Source organism: Giraffa tippelskirchi, chromosome 3 (assembly GCF_054371585.1).
Source record: "Giraffa tippelskirchi isolate mGirTip1 chromosome 3, T2T-mGirTip1v1.2.pri, whole genome shotgun sequence".
Lineage (NCBI taxonomy): Eukaryota > Metazoa > Chordata > Mammalia > Artiodactyla > Giraffidae > Giraffa > Giraffa tippelskirchi.
The window spans coordinates 26,018,835-26,035,249 of NC_137277.1; the positions used below are offsets into that span (position 1 = coordinate 26,018,835).

Consider the following 16,415-nt stretch of genomic DNA (forward strand, 5'->3'; position numbering starts at 1 on the left):
CCTGTTGCAATATTCAGTGGGCTTGGATTGAATTAGCAGATTTTTATGGAGAGAACTGTCTTTGTGACATTGAGGTTTCTCATCCCTAAACTTAATATATCTCTCCATCGCTTAATTTATTCCTTTTCTAGCTGGTAGTTTTTATGGTTTTATAGCCTAGTTTTTCTTCATAAATATCTTTTAATATCTTTTTAAAGTTTTTTTTCTGGGTTCTGTACAATTTTAATTTTGCATATGATTTCTTTCTAAAAAGATATTACAGTTTCTAATAAATTATTGCTTATGTATAGAAACCCTGTTGAATTCTGTATTTTATTTGAATTTGGATGTTAAATTTTGTCCAGCAACCTGGCTGATCTCTCTGAATAACTCTGACAACACATCTGTGGAATCTCTTGGGTTTTCTATATAAATAATCATACCATCTGCAAAAAAAAAGTCAGAGACTTTGTTTCCTTTCTTTTTTTTTGTCCAAGGTTTAGGGTGAAAATACTAAAGTATAGCAGCAACAGTCAAAAGTTTCCATGTGGTGTTTTGAAATTCATCCCAACTGTGGGCTGAGTGGCCTGCAGTTTGAACAGATTGCCAAAGTTCAAAAGCTTCAGAACTTCCTTAGTGTCAGAACCTACAATACTTCATTGATCTCTCAAGCCAGGGCCGGAGACCTCAGGCATGTAATTATCTATCTCTCCTCCTGTAGCTTGATGGAGACACCTCTCACTGGAAGTCATTGCCCAGGCACTTACATTTCTTCTCAGTGATGACTTCAGCCACCTTCTTCCTGGTTTTGGTGAGAATGGGGCCCATGTTGGCAAGTCCTTGGTAAGACAGTGAAATTTTGTTTATCTCCTAATCCTCTAGAAGAGATGGCTTCTAAATCTGACCTCTCCCAGCTCTCAGGCTGTGCTAGTGGGCTGAGCTTGGGCAGCTGTTGCCTTGCACAGTCAGTTATAAATAAATAAAAGCCCCCTTACTTCCTCCAGAGTTTTATAGTTTATAAAGCACTTTCACTTCCATTATCTCATCAATCCTTATTGCCCCCACTTTACAGAAAGGGAGTGTCTGGGTAGGACTCAGCTCCAAGTCCAGAGATCTAGCTGTGCACATTACTGTGCTGTGGGACCTCAGACAGACCGTCTCCTTCTGTGCCTCCTCTGTAAGCTAAAACGTTTGGCCAGGGGTGGCCTCTGGCCTTCTCAGACTCATGATTGATAGCTTTGGGCGGCCAGGAGGCTCAAGGAACCCCTTTGAAGAAAAGTTCACCGATAAGAGGCCGAGTCGGGGAGGGGTATTATGGGTACACTTAGGTCCTCAGGCTGGTTCCCCCAAATGTCGTGGGGGTGGGTAAAAACGGAATTGTCCTTTTAAGTCCGAGGAATGATATAGATGATGGGGGAGGTAGGAAAGACGGCATTGTGTCCAGTCTCCTGCCTCCCCGCGGGTCCTCCTCTCTGTTTTGGTGTTTGGGGAGAACATCCTCCGGACCCGGAAGCGGAGGACAAGAGGCTGTGGGTCCCCTCTAGCCACCGCGCTCAGCAAGCGCCTCTGACGTGTATCCCTAGCCCGGGGCGGGGCGCTCTGTTGAGATTCCGACTGGCCACCCAGCTCCAGCCCAATATTGCGCAGGCGCAGGTCCGGGCTGGAACAGACGAATGCGCCCTCTCGTGGCAGAATGAGAAATCGCACCCTTTGTTTTGCTGGGGGCAGCGAAGAGAATGCGGGAGAAAAAAGATGTGGGTGGAGTCTAGGAGGCGGATGCGACGGTCGGATCACAATGACGATAATCCCTTTCCTTTGTCCCTCATGACATCTAAACCTCCGTTTTAGATGCAGATGAAGAAAATATGGCTCAGAGATCAAGAGACTGATTCATAGAGACGGGAAGTGGAATGAGAGAATTGGGGAGATGATATTCAATTAATCATTTATTCAGCAAACATTGATGGAGATGGGGACAGACAGGGACAAAGGACCAAAAGGATTAAACTGAGACACTGACGGGCCAATATAGGGCGGAAAGCTGGGGAAACAGGAGCGGATGGCAAAGCAACAAGGACAGAAAATCAACTAGCTGAAGTCAGTGCCCTCGCAGCAGGAGTAAAGCAGAGGCATGGGAATCTGGACTGGGCTTTTGTAGACACGGTTGAGAGACTGAGATGAAGAACTGACCTTCCAGTTTCCCTAGATGGATGCTCCAGCTGAATAGGACAAATCACAAGCTCAAGATGGGCTCCTACGATCACCTTTGAAATGGTTTGCCAGAGAAAGTGGAACCTACAACTGATCAGGAATCTTAACCCAACTACAATTTGTGAGACATAACAGTGTACAGAAATATAATTTACAAGAAGTACAGTGGTCAGAGGAGTATGTTAAGGAACACAGTAGAGTTGCAATCAGCAAAATCCAGACAAAATCCAGACTACACAACAAATGACCTGGTTACCCCAAGGAAAGCCAGAGAGAGAGAGAGAGAATGGTAGTTGAAGGGGGAGCCCATAGATTTAAAGAGATTTCAAAGAAGCTGGTCAGTCAGTTGCAATGTATACATCTTATTTGGATCCTGATTCAAACAAATACATTGTAAAAAAGAAAAGACATGTATGAAAAATTGGAGATTTGAACTCTATAGATCTGATATTAAGGAATTAACCTTATGTAAAATGTGTGACTAGGTACATTCATTGCAGTTATTTTTTTAAAATATATACATTTTATTGAAGTATAGTTGACTCACTGTGTTTCAGGTGCTCAGCAAGGTGATTCAGTTATACAACTTATATTATACAGTTATACAATTTAGAGTATTTTTGAAATTATTTTCCATCATAGGTTATTATAAGATATTGACTATAGTTCCCTGGGCTATACAGTAAATCTTTGTTGCTTGTTGCATATCTATTTTTAAATTAGAAATCTAGCATTCTATTCATACTAAGTCAAACACGTGGAATCAAAATGTCATAATTTTTTTAGTTAGGCAAAAATTAAGTTTTCTAAAATATATATATTATACACATATATGTATAAAAAAGCTTTTCTACGACACTTGTGATGGCCCACACTCTGTCTCTTGAGTGTGCTTCTCTCTGTATCTGAATAAATCCACTTCTTACCTGTCACTTTGTCTCTCACTGAATTCTTTCTGCGATGAGACATCAAGAACCCGAGCTTCATTAGGTCCTGAAACCAAGTACTGTGGGATTTGGCTGCGTTTGAGTTCCAGCCACGTGGGTTCAAGTCCCAAGCAGAGTTTTGGCTGGGTTCTGCCTGCAGTGCAGGAACTATGGGAGACACAGTTTTGATCCCTGGGTCAGGAAGATTCCCCTGGAGAAGGGCATGGCAACCCACTCCAGTATTCTTGCCTGGAGAATCCCATGGACAGAGGAGCCTATCCTGGGCTACAGGACAGGGGCTCTGAAAGAGTTGGATGCAACTGAAGCGACTTAGGACTTGGAGTGCATACATACACATGTTTTTATCCACCCAGCCGGCCTATGCCCTTTAGTTGGTGTGTTTAATCTATTTACATTTAAGGTAATTATCGATATGTATGATCCTATTACCCTTTTCTTAATTGTTTTGGGGTTATTTTCTGTAGGTCTTTTCCTACTCTTGTGATTCCTGCCTAGAGAAGTTCCTTTAGCATTTGTTGTAAAGCTAGTTTGGTGGTGCTGAATTCTCTTAACTTTTGCTTATCTGGAAAGCTTTTGATTTCTCCATCAAATCTGAAGGAGAGTCTTGCTGGTTAGAGTATTCTTGGTTGTAGTTTCTTCCCTTTCATCACTTTAAATATGTCATGCCATTCCCTTCTGGCTTGTAGAGTTTCTGTTGAGAAATCAGCTGATAGCCTGATGGGAGTTCCCTTGTGTGTTAGTTGTCATTTTTCCTTTGTTGCTTTTAATATTTTATCTCTGTCTTTAATTTTTGTCAGTTTGATTACTGTGTGTCTCAGCGTCATCCTCCTTGGGTTTATCTTTCCTGGGACTCTCTGTGCCGCCTGGACTTGGTTGACTATCTCCTTTCCCCTGCTTGGGAAGTTTTCAGCTATTATCTCTTCAATATTTTCTCAGGTCTGTCTTTCTCTCTTTTCTTTCTATAATCCCTATAATGTGAATGCATTTAATGTTGTCCCAGAGGTCTCTTAGGCTGTCTTCATTTCTTTTCATTCTCTTTTCTATATTCTGTCCTATGGCAGTGATTTCCACCATTCTGCCCTCCAGGTCATTTATTTGTTCTTCTGCTTCAGCTATTCTGCTATTGATTCCTTCTAGTGTATTATTCATCTCTGTTTGCTTGTCCTTTCATCCTTCTAGGTCTTTGGTAAACATTGCTTGCATCTTCTCAATCTTTGCTTCCATTCTTTTCCCGAGATCCTGGATCATCTTCTGTGTCTTTAGTCTGAATTGTCTTTCTGGAAGGTTGCCTATCTCCACTTCATTTAGTTGTTTTTCTGGGATTTTATCTTGTCCCTTCATCTAGGACATAACTTTCTGCTTTTTCATTGTGATTAACTTTCTGTAACATGGTTTGTTTTAGCTGCTGTGAGACTGCTTTTTCTTGTTTCTTCTGTCTGCCCTCTGATGGATGAGGCTGAGGCTTGTGTAACCTTCCTGATGGGAGGGACTAGCAGTGGGAAAAACTGCTCTGGTGGGCAGGGTCTTGCCCAGTAAAGCTTTAATCCAATTATCTGCTGATGGGTGGGGTTGCACTCCCTCCCTGGTAGTTGTTTGGCCTGATGTGACCTACCTCTCTGGTCTGTGGGCTCTATGGTAGGGTTAATGGCAAACCCAAGAGGGTTTACGCCAAGAAGGACCATCCAGTGCCCCCATCCCTGTGGTGAGCCCCTGCCAACCCACACCTCCACAGGAGGCCCTCCAACACTAGCAGGTAGTTTTGGTTCAGTCTCCTGTGGGGTCTGGAGAAGGACATGGAAACCCACTCCAGTATTCTTGCCTGGAGAATTCTGTGGACAGAGGAGCCTGGTGGGCTGCCGTCTATGGGGTCGCACAGAGTTGGACACGACTGAAGTGACTTAGCAGCAGCAGCAGCAGCCTGTGGGGTCATTGCTCCTCTTCTCTGGGTCTTGGTGCACGCAAAATTTTGTTTGTGCCCTCCAAGACTGGAGTCTCTGTTTCCCTCAGTCCTCTGGAAGGCCTATAATCAAATCTCACTGGCCCTCAAGGTCAGATTCCCTGGAGATTCCCAGTCCCTTTGTCGGATCCCCAGGCTGGGAAGCCTGACATGGAGTTCAGAACCTTCACAGTAGTGCAAGAACTTCTTTGGTATTATTGTTCTCCAATCTGTGGGTCACCCACCTGGCAGGTCGGAGAAGGCAATGGCACCCCACTCCAGTCCTCTTGCCTGGAAAATCCCATGGACGGAGGAGCCTGGAGGGTTGCAGTCCATGGGGTCGCTAAGAGTCAGACACGACTGAGCAACTTCACTTTCACTTTTCACTTGCATTCATTGGAGAAGGAAATGGCAAGCCACTCCAGTGTTCTTGCCTGGAGAATCACAGGGACGGGGGAGCCTGGTGGGCTGCCGTCTATGGGGTCTCACAGAGTTGAACACAACTGAGGTGACTTAGCAGCACCTGGCGGGTATGGGATTTGATCATGATTGTGCCCTTCCTACCATCTTGCTATGGCTTCTTCTTTGTCTTTGCATGTGAGTTATCTTCTTTTGGGTTCCAGCGTCCTCCTGTCAACGGTTGTTCAACAGCTAGTTGCAATTTTGGTGCTCTTGCAGGAGGAGATGAGCTCATGTCCTTCTACTCTGCCATCTTGAACTGGATGCATGGCTATGTTTTTAAAAAGTCATTATCTTTCACAAATTCCTCTTGAAAAATTGACAGAGGAAATTAATTGGGAAGCATATACATGAAATGAGATCGGCCGTGGGTTGATTATGGTTGAAGCTCGGTGATAGATATAAGGAGGTTCATTATATTATTCTGTATACTTTAGTTTTATTTAAAATTTTCCAAAATAGGTTTAAAGATCTTGTGATTGCCCTTACTACCCCTAGGCCTCAAAGGACAGAGGTGCTGAGTATTATAGCAGCAGATTGCAATCTGGACAGCCCTGAGGTGGGAAGGTTCTCTGTGGGCCGGTGGAGACCTTCAGGGCACTTTCAGCTGACTCCTGGCCCAGTCCCTGGTTCCCCTGGTTTTGGGAAAAGAGAGAAGGGTCAATAAGAAAGGCTAGCCTCAGTGAGCCTGGTGGCACTGGGTTCGGGCAATGCCACCTTAAGACAACTGAGGGTGTGATTGGGTGGCTCTAAAAATAGTAGGAGAAGCTGCAGCCAGGAAGGGAGGGAATCACATGTTGCCACTGAGGGGCTGAGGCCCGGGCAACTAGCCAGGTTCTGGCTCCTCTGCCGGCTCCCCCAGAGCTCTCTGACTTTCTTCTGCCTCTTTTCTTCCTCTTGCCTTTCGTCTTTGAGAAGGCAGAGAGGTCCCAAAATGACTCTGAAACACCCTGCCCGGTCTGACAGCCTGAGTGGACACTCATTTTGGAGTTTGTGGCTGTCCCGGGACAGGTGGGATGGTCATGTGGGAGAGATGGAAGGGACAAGGACTGGGTAACCTGCCCACCGGTCACCTCAGTCTGCAGGCCCACACCCTCCCCCTCAGGCTAACCCAGGGAAGATCCCAGATGTCCTTGCCTGGAGCATCTGCCTGGGGGTTCGGTGGCAACCCCCTCTGTCTCAAGGCCCAGAAAGAAACCTCACACAGGTCCAGGGATGCAAAGATCATAAGATCCCATTCCACCCACAACCCTGTGTGGTTGGGTTGTGCACAGAGACAAAGGGAGCCCCGCTCAGCCTGGGGCAGGATGCAGGACAGAAAGGCTTCAGAGAGGAAAGGGTGCCTGTGCTGCATCTTGAAAAGTGAGTGGAAGTTTGCTGGTAGGATGAGGGCAGAAAGGGAATTCAGGCAGAGGGAACAGCTTACACAGAGGGGTATAGACAGAGTAAGAGTGGGGCAGAAGTGAGGTGGGGCAGAAGCCTGTGGTAGAGTGTGTGTGTGTGTGTGTGTGTGTGTGTGTGTGTGTGTGTGTAGTGAAGAGAGGCGGGGATTCTGGATAGCATGGCCAGGTATAGGCAGGGCCTGAAGCCCATCAGCCGCTGGGGAGCTCAGGGCAATGGGAGTCATTAGGGTTTTAAGAGGGGAATCAAGGCAGTTAGTTTGGTGATCTAGAAAATATACTCTGGGCCCTGCAAGGGGATGATTGGAGGGATCTTGTCATGTGAAGACCGGGTCCACCCCAGATTTAGCGCCTGCTCTGAGTGGGGATGGCGAGGGCCCTGTTGGCTGAATCCGGGCCCAGCTGCTCTGGGCCACCTGCCCGTGCCTCTCCCCGCCTCCTCCCTGCTCCTGTCTCTGTCACTCACAGGCAGGGCCAGGCTGGGGCAGCCATGGCAGCAGCGCTAATCTGGATTTCTCTCCTTGTGGGTAAGTTGGGGTCTTCTTCAGGGGAGAGGCCCAGGTTGAGGGGGTGAGAAGTTCCTCAGGGAAGGGGTTGGTCGTTGGGGTGAGGCAGGGGCCGGAAGGACTTTGGGGTGTAAATTATACAGTCAGTGGGGCTCTAGGAAACTGGGGCTGGGAGCTGAGGTGTGTGTGTGGGGGGCTGGGAACTCTGAGGGGTGGGGTGTCAGGCTGGGCCTTAACCACACAGACCCAGAGAGTTGGGGCCCTTTAATGAGCGAGCTGGGCTGGCTTCTTTCTGGGTCCAGGCTAAATTTGGCCCTGGGAAGGTGTGAGGGCTGCTGGGACACATCCTTTCCCTGGGCCTCCAGGCTCAGGCTTCCCTTTGCTCAGCTTCTAGTGGACTGGTGTGGACCCTATTCCCCCTGCATTTTAGGGGAGGCCCTAGAGTGGCTACCTGCCTCCTCCAAGGGGTCCTTCCCTCTCCCTCCCTTCTTCCCCTTCTCTCTAGACTCCCAGATAGTCAGCTTGGAATTCTTTTCCAAGTGCCCTTACACACACACATACCCCACACCCCTCTCAGCCAGACATTAATCCTTGCCCACTGTGACTCTCACTGGGGGCCTAAAATGAGGAGTGAGGAGCTTCCATGAATCCAAACCAAACTAAGGTCTGGGTCTCATCACTGATGACGTTGTATGACGCAGTCAGGGCCCCACCCCTTCTTCCTGGGAGCCAGCAAAACTGGCTCCTTTCACACATTTCTCTGGTCTCTCAGGGCCACCAAGGACTGGGTGGAAAGGGGACCTTATTCCCTGGCTGGGACTGAGGGTGGGCCATTGTGTTTGGGGTCCTGGTTCCCCACAGGTCTCCTGGAAGGGTTGGGGGGCACCGAGGCCCAGCAGACCACCCTGCATCCACTTGTGGGCCGCGTCTTTGTACACACCCTGGATCACGAAAGCTTCCTGCATCTTCCTGAGCACGTCTTCCGTGAGAGGGGCCGGAGGGGCACTGGGGTGGGCTGGGGGTGCCTGGCCCAGGGCTGGGGAAGGCTGCTGTCATGTCTCCAATCCCCTCTCCTCCCCTCCACCAGCTGTCGCAGCCCCTGTCCCTATCACCTACCACGCCCACCTCCAGGGACACCCAGATCTGCCTCGGTGGCTCCGCTATACCCAGCGCAGCCCCTACCAGCCTGGCTTCCTCTATGGCACCGCCACCCCAGAAGACCTTGGACACCAGATCATTGAGGTACCAGCAGGGGCCCCAGTTGGCTGTGTCACATGCAGCAGAGACCCGGTGTTCACTCATTTATGTGAATCACGCGCCTCTAATTTGGTGCACTTGCTCAGTCTTCTCTCACCAGGCCCAGCTGCACCACGTCTCTCTCTTAACCCAAACTCTCAGCCCCCTACCCCACCCTCCAGGTCACAGCCTACAATCGGGACAGCTTCGACACCACCCAGCAGATGCTGGTGCTGTTGATTGGGGACCCAGAAGGTACCACCAGCCCTGTCCCATCCCTACCCCACCATGCCAGTCTTGGGGGATCTCCCCTGGAAGGGGTTGTAGAAGCAACTAGTGCGGAGCGGGGCACTCTGAAAACACTAGAGTTGTGTTCTTGGCTGCTCTGCTGACAGGCAAGTAGTTGAGGCTGTGGGTGCCAGGGAAGGGTGTTTGAGGCCTATGATGTATAAGGTATTAGGCAGAAGGAAGGGAACTGAGGGGTTACGGGGAGGAGCTTAGATGGGGGGAGGCTTGGGAAGGATCCATGCAGGGCTAGGGGCTGGGTACAGTCTGAGGTGCCCACCTGGCCCTCCCAGGCCCCCTGCTACCATACCAGGCCGAGTTCCTGGTGCGCAGCCATGATGTGGAGGAAGTGCTGCCCTCGACCCCTGCCAGCCGTTTCCTCACAGCCTTGGGAGGGCTCTGGGAGCCAGGGGAACTCCAGCTGCTCAACATCACCTCTGCCTTGGACCGTGGGGGCCGAGTCCCCCTTCCTATTGAGGGCCGCAAGGAAGGGTAGGTATGCAGCTCAGGAGGGCTTCCTGGAGGAGGGAGCAGCTTGCCTTTTGTCTAGGTGGTGGGCATAGAACATGGGTCTCCCTAACTTCCAAGTGGGGCTTTATCCATTGTCTTGCATGCTTACCATGCCCATCTTTACCTCCCAGCATCATGTCACTGTCCACTTCCTTCTGGTCATTCCATCCTCCTCTTGCCCTTTCAGGGCCCAAACCCTAGCTACTCTGAACTTTGCACTTCCTGGTGCCCTTAAGGACACGAAAGATTTATCCATTAAAGGATATTGCCAGGAGGACAAGGTCCCCAGAAGACTGGGGTGCTCTGTATACTCTCACCATAATACCAGATCTCAGCGTGAGCATAACCCCCAAATCTACAGTGCTCAGTGACACACACCCTCACTTATCTAACAGTGGTTTCTATCTGGGCTCAGGGTATACATCAAGGTGGGCTCTGCTTCACCCTTCTCCACCTGCCTGAAGATGGTGGCATCCCCCGACAGCCACGCTCGCTGTGCCCAGGGCCAGCCTCCACTACTGTCCTGCTATGACACCTTGGCACCTCACTTCCGGGTTGACTGGTGCAATGTGTCCTTGGTGAGGAGGGCTCTGGGAGTTGGGGCGGGACATGGCCCCCATCACGGTCTCCTCCATCCTCACCTTCCTATCCCATCTCTGTTACTCCAATTATCTCTATTGTCTCCCTGTCTCTCTCTGTCTCTCTCTCTCTCTCACACACACACACACACACACACACACACACACCCTGATGTTCTGCCTTCTCCCACAAGAGGGCAATAGAGTCCATAATCCAGATAAAGGGATCTCCAGCTCCTGTAGCCCCAGCTGTGCCCAACTCAACAGCTACCACAGTCGCTCCCACAGAGTAGTGCCAAACTTCTTTCTCCACCTACGGTTTCTGTGTGACAGCTCTGTTTACTTTACTTTCCTCTAAGGTGTCACTTAGCAAATTATCTTGCAACATGGAATAGATAGCTCACCCCCATGTTATAAACCAAAGATGCTCACGTCTGCTCTTTGGGATACGGAGCTGAGGTGTCTAGGGTCCCTAGAGATCCTGTTCCCAGGGCTAGGAACCTTTCCTGTGACTTGACCAATAGCACAGCCAGAAACTGGTAATCAATATTCTTGAGAACTTGCTATGGGTAAGGCACTATGCAATCCGTGTGTTTTATCCTCACAACCACCCAGGAGACAGGTACCACTATTAGCATCCCAATTTTACAGATGAGGAAATCGAGGCACCTAGAGGTAAATCATCGCAGCACAGAAGTTTTCTGAAACAGGATTCAAACCTGAAGACTGTACTCTGAGCATTGTATGGTCCTGCCTCTCCTAGAATTTTGTTCCTGGTTTCTAGACAAGTGCTTGTCCTGCTCCTTCACATGAGTGGGGAGAGGCAAGGCGGGAGGATTCCCTGCAGTTTCATGGAGTAGAACTCCTGCCCTGTGCCCCGGGGGTCTCTGTGTCTAGCCATCCACTCCTGGACCAACCCTCGGCTTCCTGAGCAGGTGGACAAGTCAGTGCCAGAGCCTGTAGACGAGGTACCTGCCCCAGGTGATGGGATCCTGGAGCACGACCCGTTCTTCTGCCCACCCACCGAGGCCACAGCCCGAGACTTCCTGAGCGACGCACTCGTCACCCTCCTGGTGCCCCTTCTGGTGGCCCTGCTGCTGACCCTACTGCTGGCCTATGTTATGTGCTGCCGGCGGGAGGGACGGTGAGTATGGGGGCAGAGGGCAGGGGGGGCACCAAGGCTGGTGCTCACACTGTAGACTCCTCGTGGCACTTGTGCTGCATGGGTACCCAGATCCCTCCGAGAGTGGAATCCTCAGCCAGGAAAAGAGCAGGCGCTCCTTGCGTGGCCTGCACCAGGAGGGTTGTGGATAATAGCTAATCCCCTCCCTTGTTTTTCCACAGGCTGAAGAGAGACCTAGCCACCTCTGAGTGAGTAGGGGAAGTCTGGGGGCTGGGTGGGAGCCCCCCTGAACTATTATGCCGGACCCTCCAAACTCCATGGGCAGCAGACAAATCCCAGACAATGGAGCCACACTTAGTCTGAGCTCTCCAGTCCTGGGCTGGCTGGGGGCTGGGTCCCACCTATCCTGGCTTGGCCTTCTCATTTTCTGGTCTCCATGGAAGAGTCTGATGTGGGACAGGAGAGGGGATCTAGCCAGGCTTTAGGGATCTGCTGCCACCTTTAGGGAAAGGATTTGAGAAGCAACTTACAAGGCTTCCAGTGTGTGCACCAGCACACACACACACACACACACACACACACACACTCTCTTCACTGTGAGTCAGACACTCAGGTTCCAGGCTCTATTCTGCTGCATAATTACTGTGACCCTTTCTGGGCTCGGTTTCTTCACCTACAAGATAATGCAGTTGGACTAGCTAATATCTGGGTGCTTTCAATTTCTCCAGCCCTTCCCAAATCTTACCTTTATTTGACCAGGTTTCCCCCACCCCTGGCCTTACCTTTCCTGTGTGCCCCCAGACCTCTTCCTCTCCCACTCCCTCGAACCCCAAAGATTCCAGGAGGCAGGTGTGAAATAAGTTAGGCTCCTTTTATTCTCATTGCACTGAGCCTGTGGCGGGCCTGGCACCCCTGCCTGCTTGCCCAACCTTCCTGGTTAACTGCGGCGGCATTTGGCCACCCTGCGAACCCCCTTGATGTGCCGCTTGTGCCCCTGTCTGGAGCCCATGAGCAACCGGCGCTGCCCAGGCCGGCGTTGCCCAGGCCGGCGCTGCCCAGACTGGCGCCGCCCAGGCTGCCGCTGCTGCTGCCGCCGTCTCTTGGCCTTGAGCTTAAACTTGGAGGCGTGATTCTTGCCCATGAGGAAGGAGCCTGTGGACCCCTTGCCTGTCACCTGCTTGAGCATGCCCTTGTCCACAAGCCTCTTGAGCACTCGCTTGAAGCGCCAGGCGTTGCGGGTCATGTTGTAGCCCCTGGTAGCAACAGCCTTCTTCAGGGTGGCCAGGGACACGCGGTTGCCTGCTCCCTTGTCTGCCACGAGCCCCAGGATCACCTTGGATATGCTGGGTTTCCGGTGGGGCTTGGGGCTGGTGTGGTGCTGAGTCTCACTCTTGCTCGGGAGTCCAGATGAGCTGGCCTGCTGGCTTGCACCCAGGGCAGTGTTGGAGGCCAAGGGCCCAGGCGGGGGTGGCAGCGAAGTGTCTTTCTGCATCTCTTCCTGGGGTGGGTGAATGGAACTGGGTGCAAGGACCTCCAGGATGGCAGCTGGAATTCTCTCCTGGGTTGCTCCTTGGTGGGGGAAGTGCTCCCCAGTTCCTGGTTCCCTCAGAGGCTTCCTGTAGGGCTCTGGCCCGAGCCTTGCCCTGGGTGGCCAGAAGGAGGACCAAGGATGATCACCTATGCTGGCCTTGGCAAACTTGTGCCTGAGGTGCAGGGGGTGGTAAGGTTATCTCTTAGTGACCTCAGGGGGACATTGTGAGGCCATCAGAATCCTGTGAGGGTCACAGTGGACCCATTGTTCCCCCTAGGTGGGGCAGAGGGGAGATACCACATAGTGTGGGCATCTGACATGCCAGGTAGCCTGGGCAGAAGGGCTGTGGCTGAGTGAGTCAGGTGGATAGACCCATGTGGTGTGTATGCGCTCACCAGCTGATTTTAGGGTGCCCAAGACCCCAGTTTTAAACCCACCATTTTGACCCCACCATCTCAATTCATTGGGTTGAAGAACACAAAACTTTTTAGAATCAGTATTATACCTACATTTTTGAATTTTTGTGGGGAATACATTTCCCAGCGTGAACAGAAATGTAATTCTTTGATCTATATAACTCAATTTAATACCTTGATCAAATTTTTTTTTTAACAAAGTAATAAAAAGGATTTCCTTCTTTTCTGTTTTCATGTTTATTTGGTAGAATTTTTTTTTCCTATTGAGATCAGTGATTTTCTGTGTAAGTTTTGGGTTTTCCTCCTCAAGTTTTTTGGCCTGTGCCAAATTTGACCAATTTTATCTTCTGCCATTGAGAATATTCTCTTCTGACCAGTTACTTTCCACCATGTCCAGCTTTCCTGGGTCAGTTTTCTAGCTCTGCTGGTATCAGGAAAATATGCTTCCTCCATCAATTTTGAGTCAATAACCAATTTTACCATGTGTATGTGATATTAGCCCTTGCTGGTGTGGATTTTGTGTTGATTTATTTCTACAAAGTCCAATTTTATTCATTTTTCTTTTTGCTTGTTCAAGGAAATTGAAATTATCCAAAATAGTGAATCTGCTGCCTGTTTTTTACCTGCATCAGATTTTATTGGTCAAAACATCCTCCAGCCTAATGACCCTCTCCTGTGAGCTGTGTGCCAGAGGCAGGGCTCAAGGGTCTGTGTGTGTGTGTGTGTGTGTGTGTGTGTGTGTGTGTGTGTGTGTGTGTGAATGCCTGCCATTTTTTCTGCCCAAGTGCTGATGTGGAAAGATTGTGGGGGAGGGCACTGTGGCTCTGACTTCTGCTCCTGCTCTGGAAAACACGTCCCTGGACTATTTTCCTACCTGTGTGTGTTGCCAGAGTAATGAGACCCAGATGTGGGGCTAGGGATGGGGAGGGGGCCCATCGACCAAGGCTTCCCCCACCCAAGATCATTACCTGCCTGGCTGCCTCCACTTCCATACTCCTCCTGCTCCCTTCCCCTCTCAGCCTCCCTTCGCCTGGGAATGGAAAATTGTGTTTTGGACAACTCTGCTTGCCAAATTCCAGACTCAATAGCTCATTTTGATCTGCCTCTCGCCTTAAGAGGGTGGCTCCACCTCCTTGCCTTAAGAGGGTGGCTCCACCTCCTTCCGCTGGCCAGAAAGTGCTTGGTTCTATTTTCCCTGGGGAGGAAGATGGCCCATTCAGCAGGAAGCTAGAAAATCTTTCCTTTAGTCTTATCTCTCAGACTCCAGCAGGAGTCTGTGTCCACTACTTGAGATGGGGATATAGATGGGAATCATTTCCCCCTCTCAGATTTGATCAGTAATCCAGGGGTAAGAAGGATGGCTTCCACCCTGCCTGGGGCCCCCACCCCTTTAAGAAAATCAGTTCTTATTGTCTGTCTGACCCAGCAACCAGGAAGTCTGTGAAAAGCCGACGAGTGTGGGTGGGTTCATGCCAAAGGGCTTGGAAATGTCCTTCTACTGGAGGCCAAGATCATCAGTGGACCTACTATAATAATACCAATGATAATAATAGCAACAGAAGACTCCTTATAAAAATAGCTATCTTTGGCTGCATGCTGACCAGTAAATGTAAATGTTTTTCTTGCATCAATTCATTTAATTCATACAACAGCTTTGTTACAGTTGAGGAAATGGTGGCAGACAGGTCAAATAACTCACACAGGGTAACACAACCAGTAAGTAGAGGAACTCACATTCAGGCCCAAAGCAAGTCCTCATGCTTAACCACTGTACTACCCTATTTCTCAAAATGAATTAAAGTTGCTCCTGGACAGCAGAAAACAAGCCCATGAGAATGTCAGATGAGAAGGAGGCTCAGCCTTCCTAGAGGAAACTGGATCTAGAGCTTAGGAGGGACTTGCTAATGGGTGTGGCAGCGGTCAGTTCATTCAGCCCCTCCTAGGGTTTCTAGCCCGGTGAGGGTGGAGCCTGGTTCCAGCTTCAGGGAGACACGGTCTGAAACACAGACAGGAAATAAGACTTAGCGTCTGAGCTAAGCGATGCTGGGGGCAGTGTGGGGCAGGGTGGGAGAGGGTCAAGGTTTGAGGATCCAAAACATAAGCAGTCAAAGTCCACCAGGAAAAGAGCTTGGGCGAAAGCTAGGAAAAGGTGGAGAAGGTAGATTTGCCAGACTAAAATGAGGATGATGGGGAAGGGAAAGAGTATTAGAAATGGAAACTGATTGCTGGAAGGGACCCAGGGGATCATCAGAATATAAAAACCATATAGAGCCTAGCAAACAGTGGCCTCTGAAAATAAATGCCACTGTGGGTATCTATTCACGTCTTAGTATCTCAGGAACTCTTGCCAGGCACTTTTCTAAATACCCAACCTGTATTTTCTCATTTAAACTCCAGAGCCATCCTAGGAAATAGGTGCTTTTATTATCCTCATTTTACAGTTGAGGAAACTGAAGCACAGAGTGGTTAAGCAATTTGCAAAGGATACACAGGTTTGAACCCAGGATGTCGGCACCCAGAGCCTATGCCTCAGTCACTGGACACTGAGCTGGCACCGAAGAACTTCCTGTTTGTCCTCCTCCCCCCATCGTGTATGTCTCCCTCCTGTGCCCCTAGCATCCAGATGGTCCACCATTGCACTATCCATGGGAACACAGAGGAGCTGCGACAGATGGCATCTAGCCGAGAGGTGCCCAGGCCACTCTCTACCCTGCCTATGTTCAATGTGCACACAGGCGAGCGGCTGCCCCCGCAAGTGGACAGCGCTCAGGTGCCCCTCATACTGGACCAGCACTGAGGGCTGGCCCAGGTGGGTCCAGCTGGGCAGTGCCAGCCTCTTTCTGGGAATAATGTGGCTTCCATCTCAAGGCTGTCGTGGGGGGTTTGGGGATGGGAAGGGGCACAGAGATCTGTCTGCCCCCCAAGGTAGTGGTGGGAAGGTGTTCAGCAGTGCCAGGGGTGTGGCCCCCAGTGCCAAGCACTCAGAGTCCAAGGGTCAGGGTGGGGAAAGCGGGAGAATTGGGGCCTGGTTCTCACAGACTCTCACTCTCTCTTCTCTTTGCTGCTCCCGTTCCAGCCCTGGCCTTGTCCTCCTTTCTCTCCCCACTCACAGAGCAGCCATGACCGTGACCACATCCTTCCTCCTGACTCCAGTTCTTGGCCCTCTGGACCCCAAGCTTGGAGGATGGCCTGGGGTGAGGGTGTCTGGGATCAGGACCCACAGAATAAATACCTGCCGCTCTGCTCATCGATTGCTGTGCTTTCGTCTCAGAAGCCTCCTTCCCAGCCCTCACTGCTT

General features: G+C 50.2%; 2 protein-coding genes and 1 pseudogene across 5 annotated transcripts; 1 reads left to right on the forward strand and 2 right to left on the reverse strand.

Moving 5' to 3' along the window:
• Positions 1-512: 512 nt before the first annotated feature.
• Positions 513-807, reverse strand: LOC145540390 (small ribosomal subunit protein eS17 pseudogene; annotated as a pseudogene).
• A 6,484-nt stretch (positions 808-7,291) lies between these two features.
• Positions 7,292-16,364, forward strand: SGCA (sarcoglycan alpha). 4 transcript variants are annotated; one of them, XM_081581267.1, is made up of 10 exons: positions 7,292-7,459; positions 8,300-8,422; positions 8,526-8,680; positions 8,857-8,929; positions 9,253-9,451; positions 9,885-10,047; positions 10,983-11,191; positions 11,392-11,418; positions 15,734-15,926; positions 16,194-16,364. In XM_081581267.1, the coding sequence occupies exons 1-9, from the start codon at positions 7,300-7,302 to the stop codon at positions 15,912-15,914; spliced, it is 1,290 nt and encodes a 429-aa protein (XP_081437393.1). In that variant the 5' UTR covers positions 7,292-7,299; the 3' UTR covers positions 15,915-15,926; positions 16,194-16,364. The 4 variants fall into 4 exon arrangements, 2 of the variants coding, with proteins under 2 accessions (XP_081437393.1, XP_081437394.1); XM_081581268.1 differs by having other exon boundaries at positions 8,535-8,680; XR_014079858.1 differs by lacking the exon at positions 11,392-11,418 and having other exon boundaries at positions 10,983-11,231.
• On the reverse strand, positions 12,023-12,770 carry LOC145542453 (histone H1.9-like). The gene has a single exon (XM_081581269.1). It carries the CDS (start codon positions 12,660-12,662, stop codon positions 12,108-12,110), a length of 555 nt encoding a protein of 184 aa, XP_081437395.1. The 5' UTR covers positions 12,663-12,770; the 3' UTR covers positions 12,023-12,107.
• Positions 16,365-16,415: the final 51 nt, after the last annotated feature.

Coding starts and splice junctions, on each gene's coding strand:
- SGCA (XM_081581267.1), top strand. CDS start 7,300: ATGGCGAGGGCCCTGTTGGCTGAATCCGGGCCCAGCTGCTCTGGGCCA. Junction 8,423..8,525: donor TCTTCCTGAGCACGTCTTCC/GTGAGAGGGGCC, acceptor CCCCTCCACCAG/CTGTCGCAGCCCCTGTCCCT. Junction 11,419..15,733: donor AGAGACCTAGCCACCTCTGA/GTGAGTAGGGGA, acceptor CTGTGCCCCTAG/CATCCAGATGGTCCACCATT.
- LOC145542453 (XM_081581269.1), bottom strand. CDS start 12,662: ATGCAGAAAGACACTTCGCTGCCACCCCCGCCTGGGCCCTTGGCCTCC.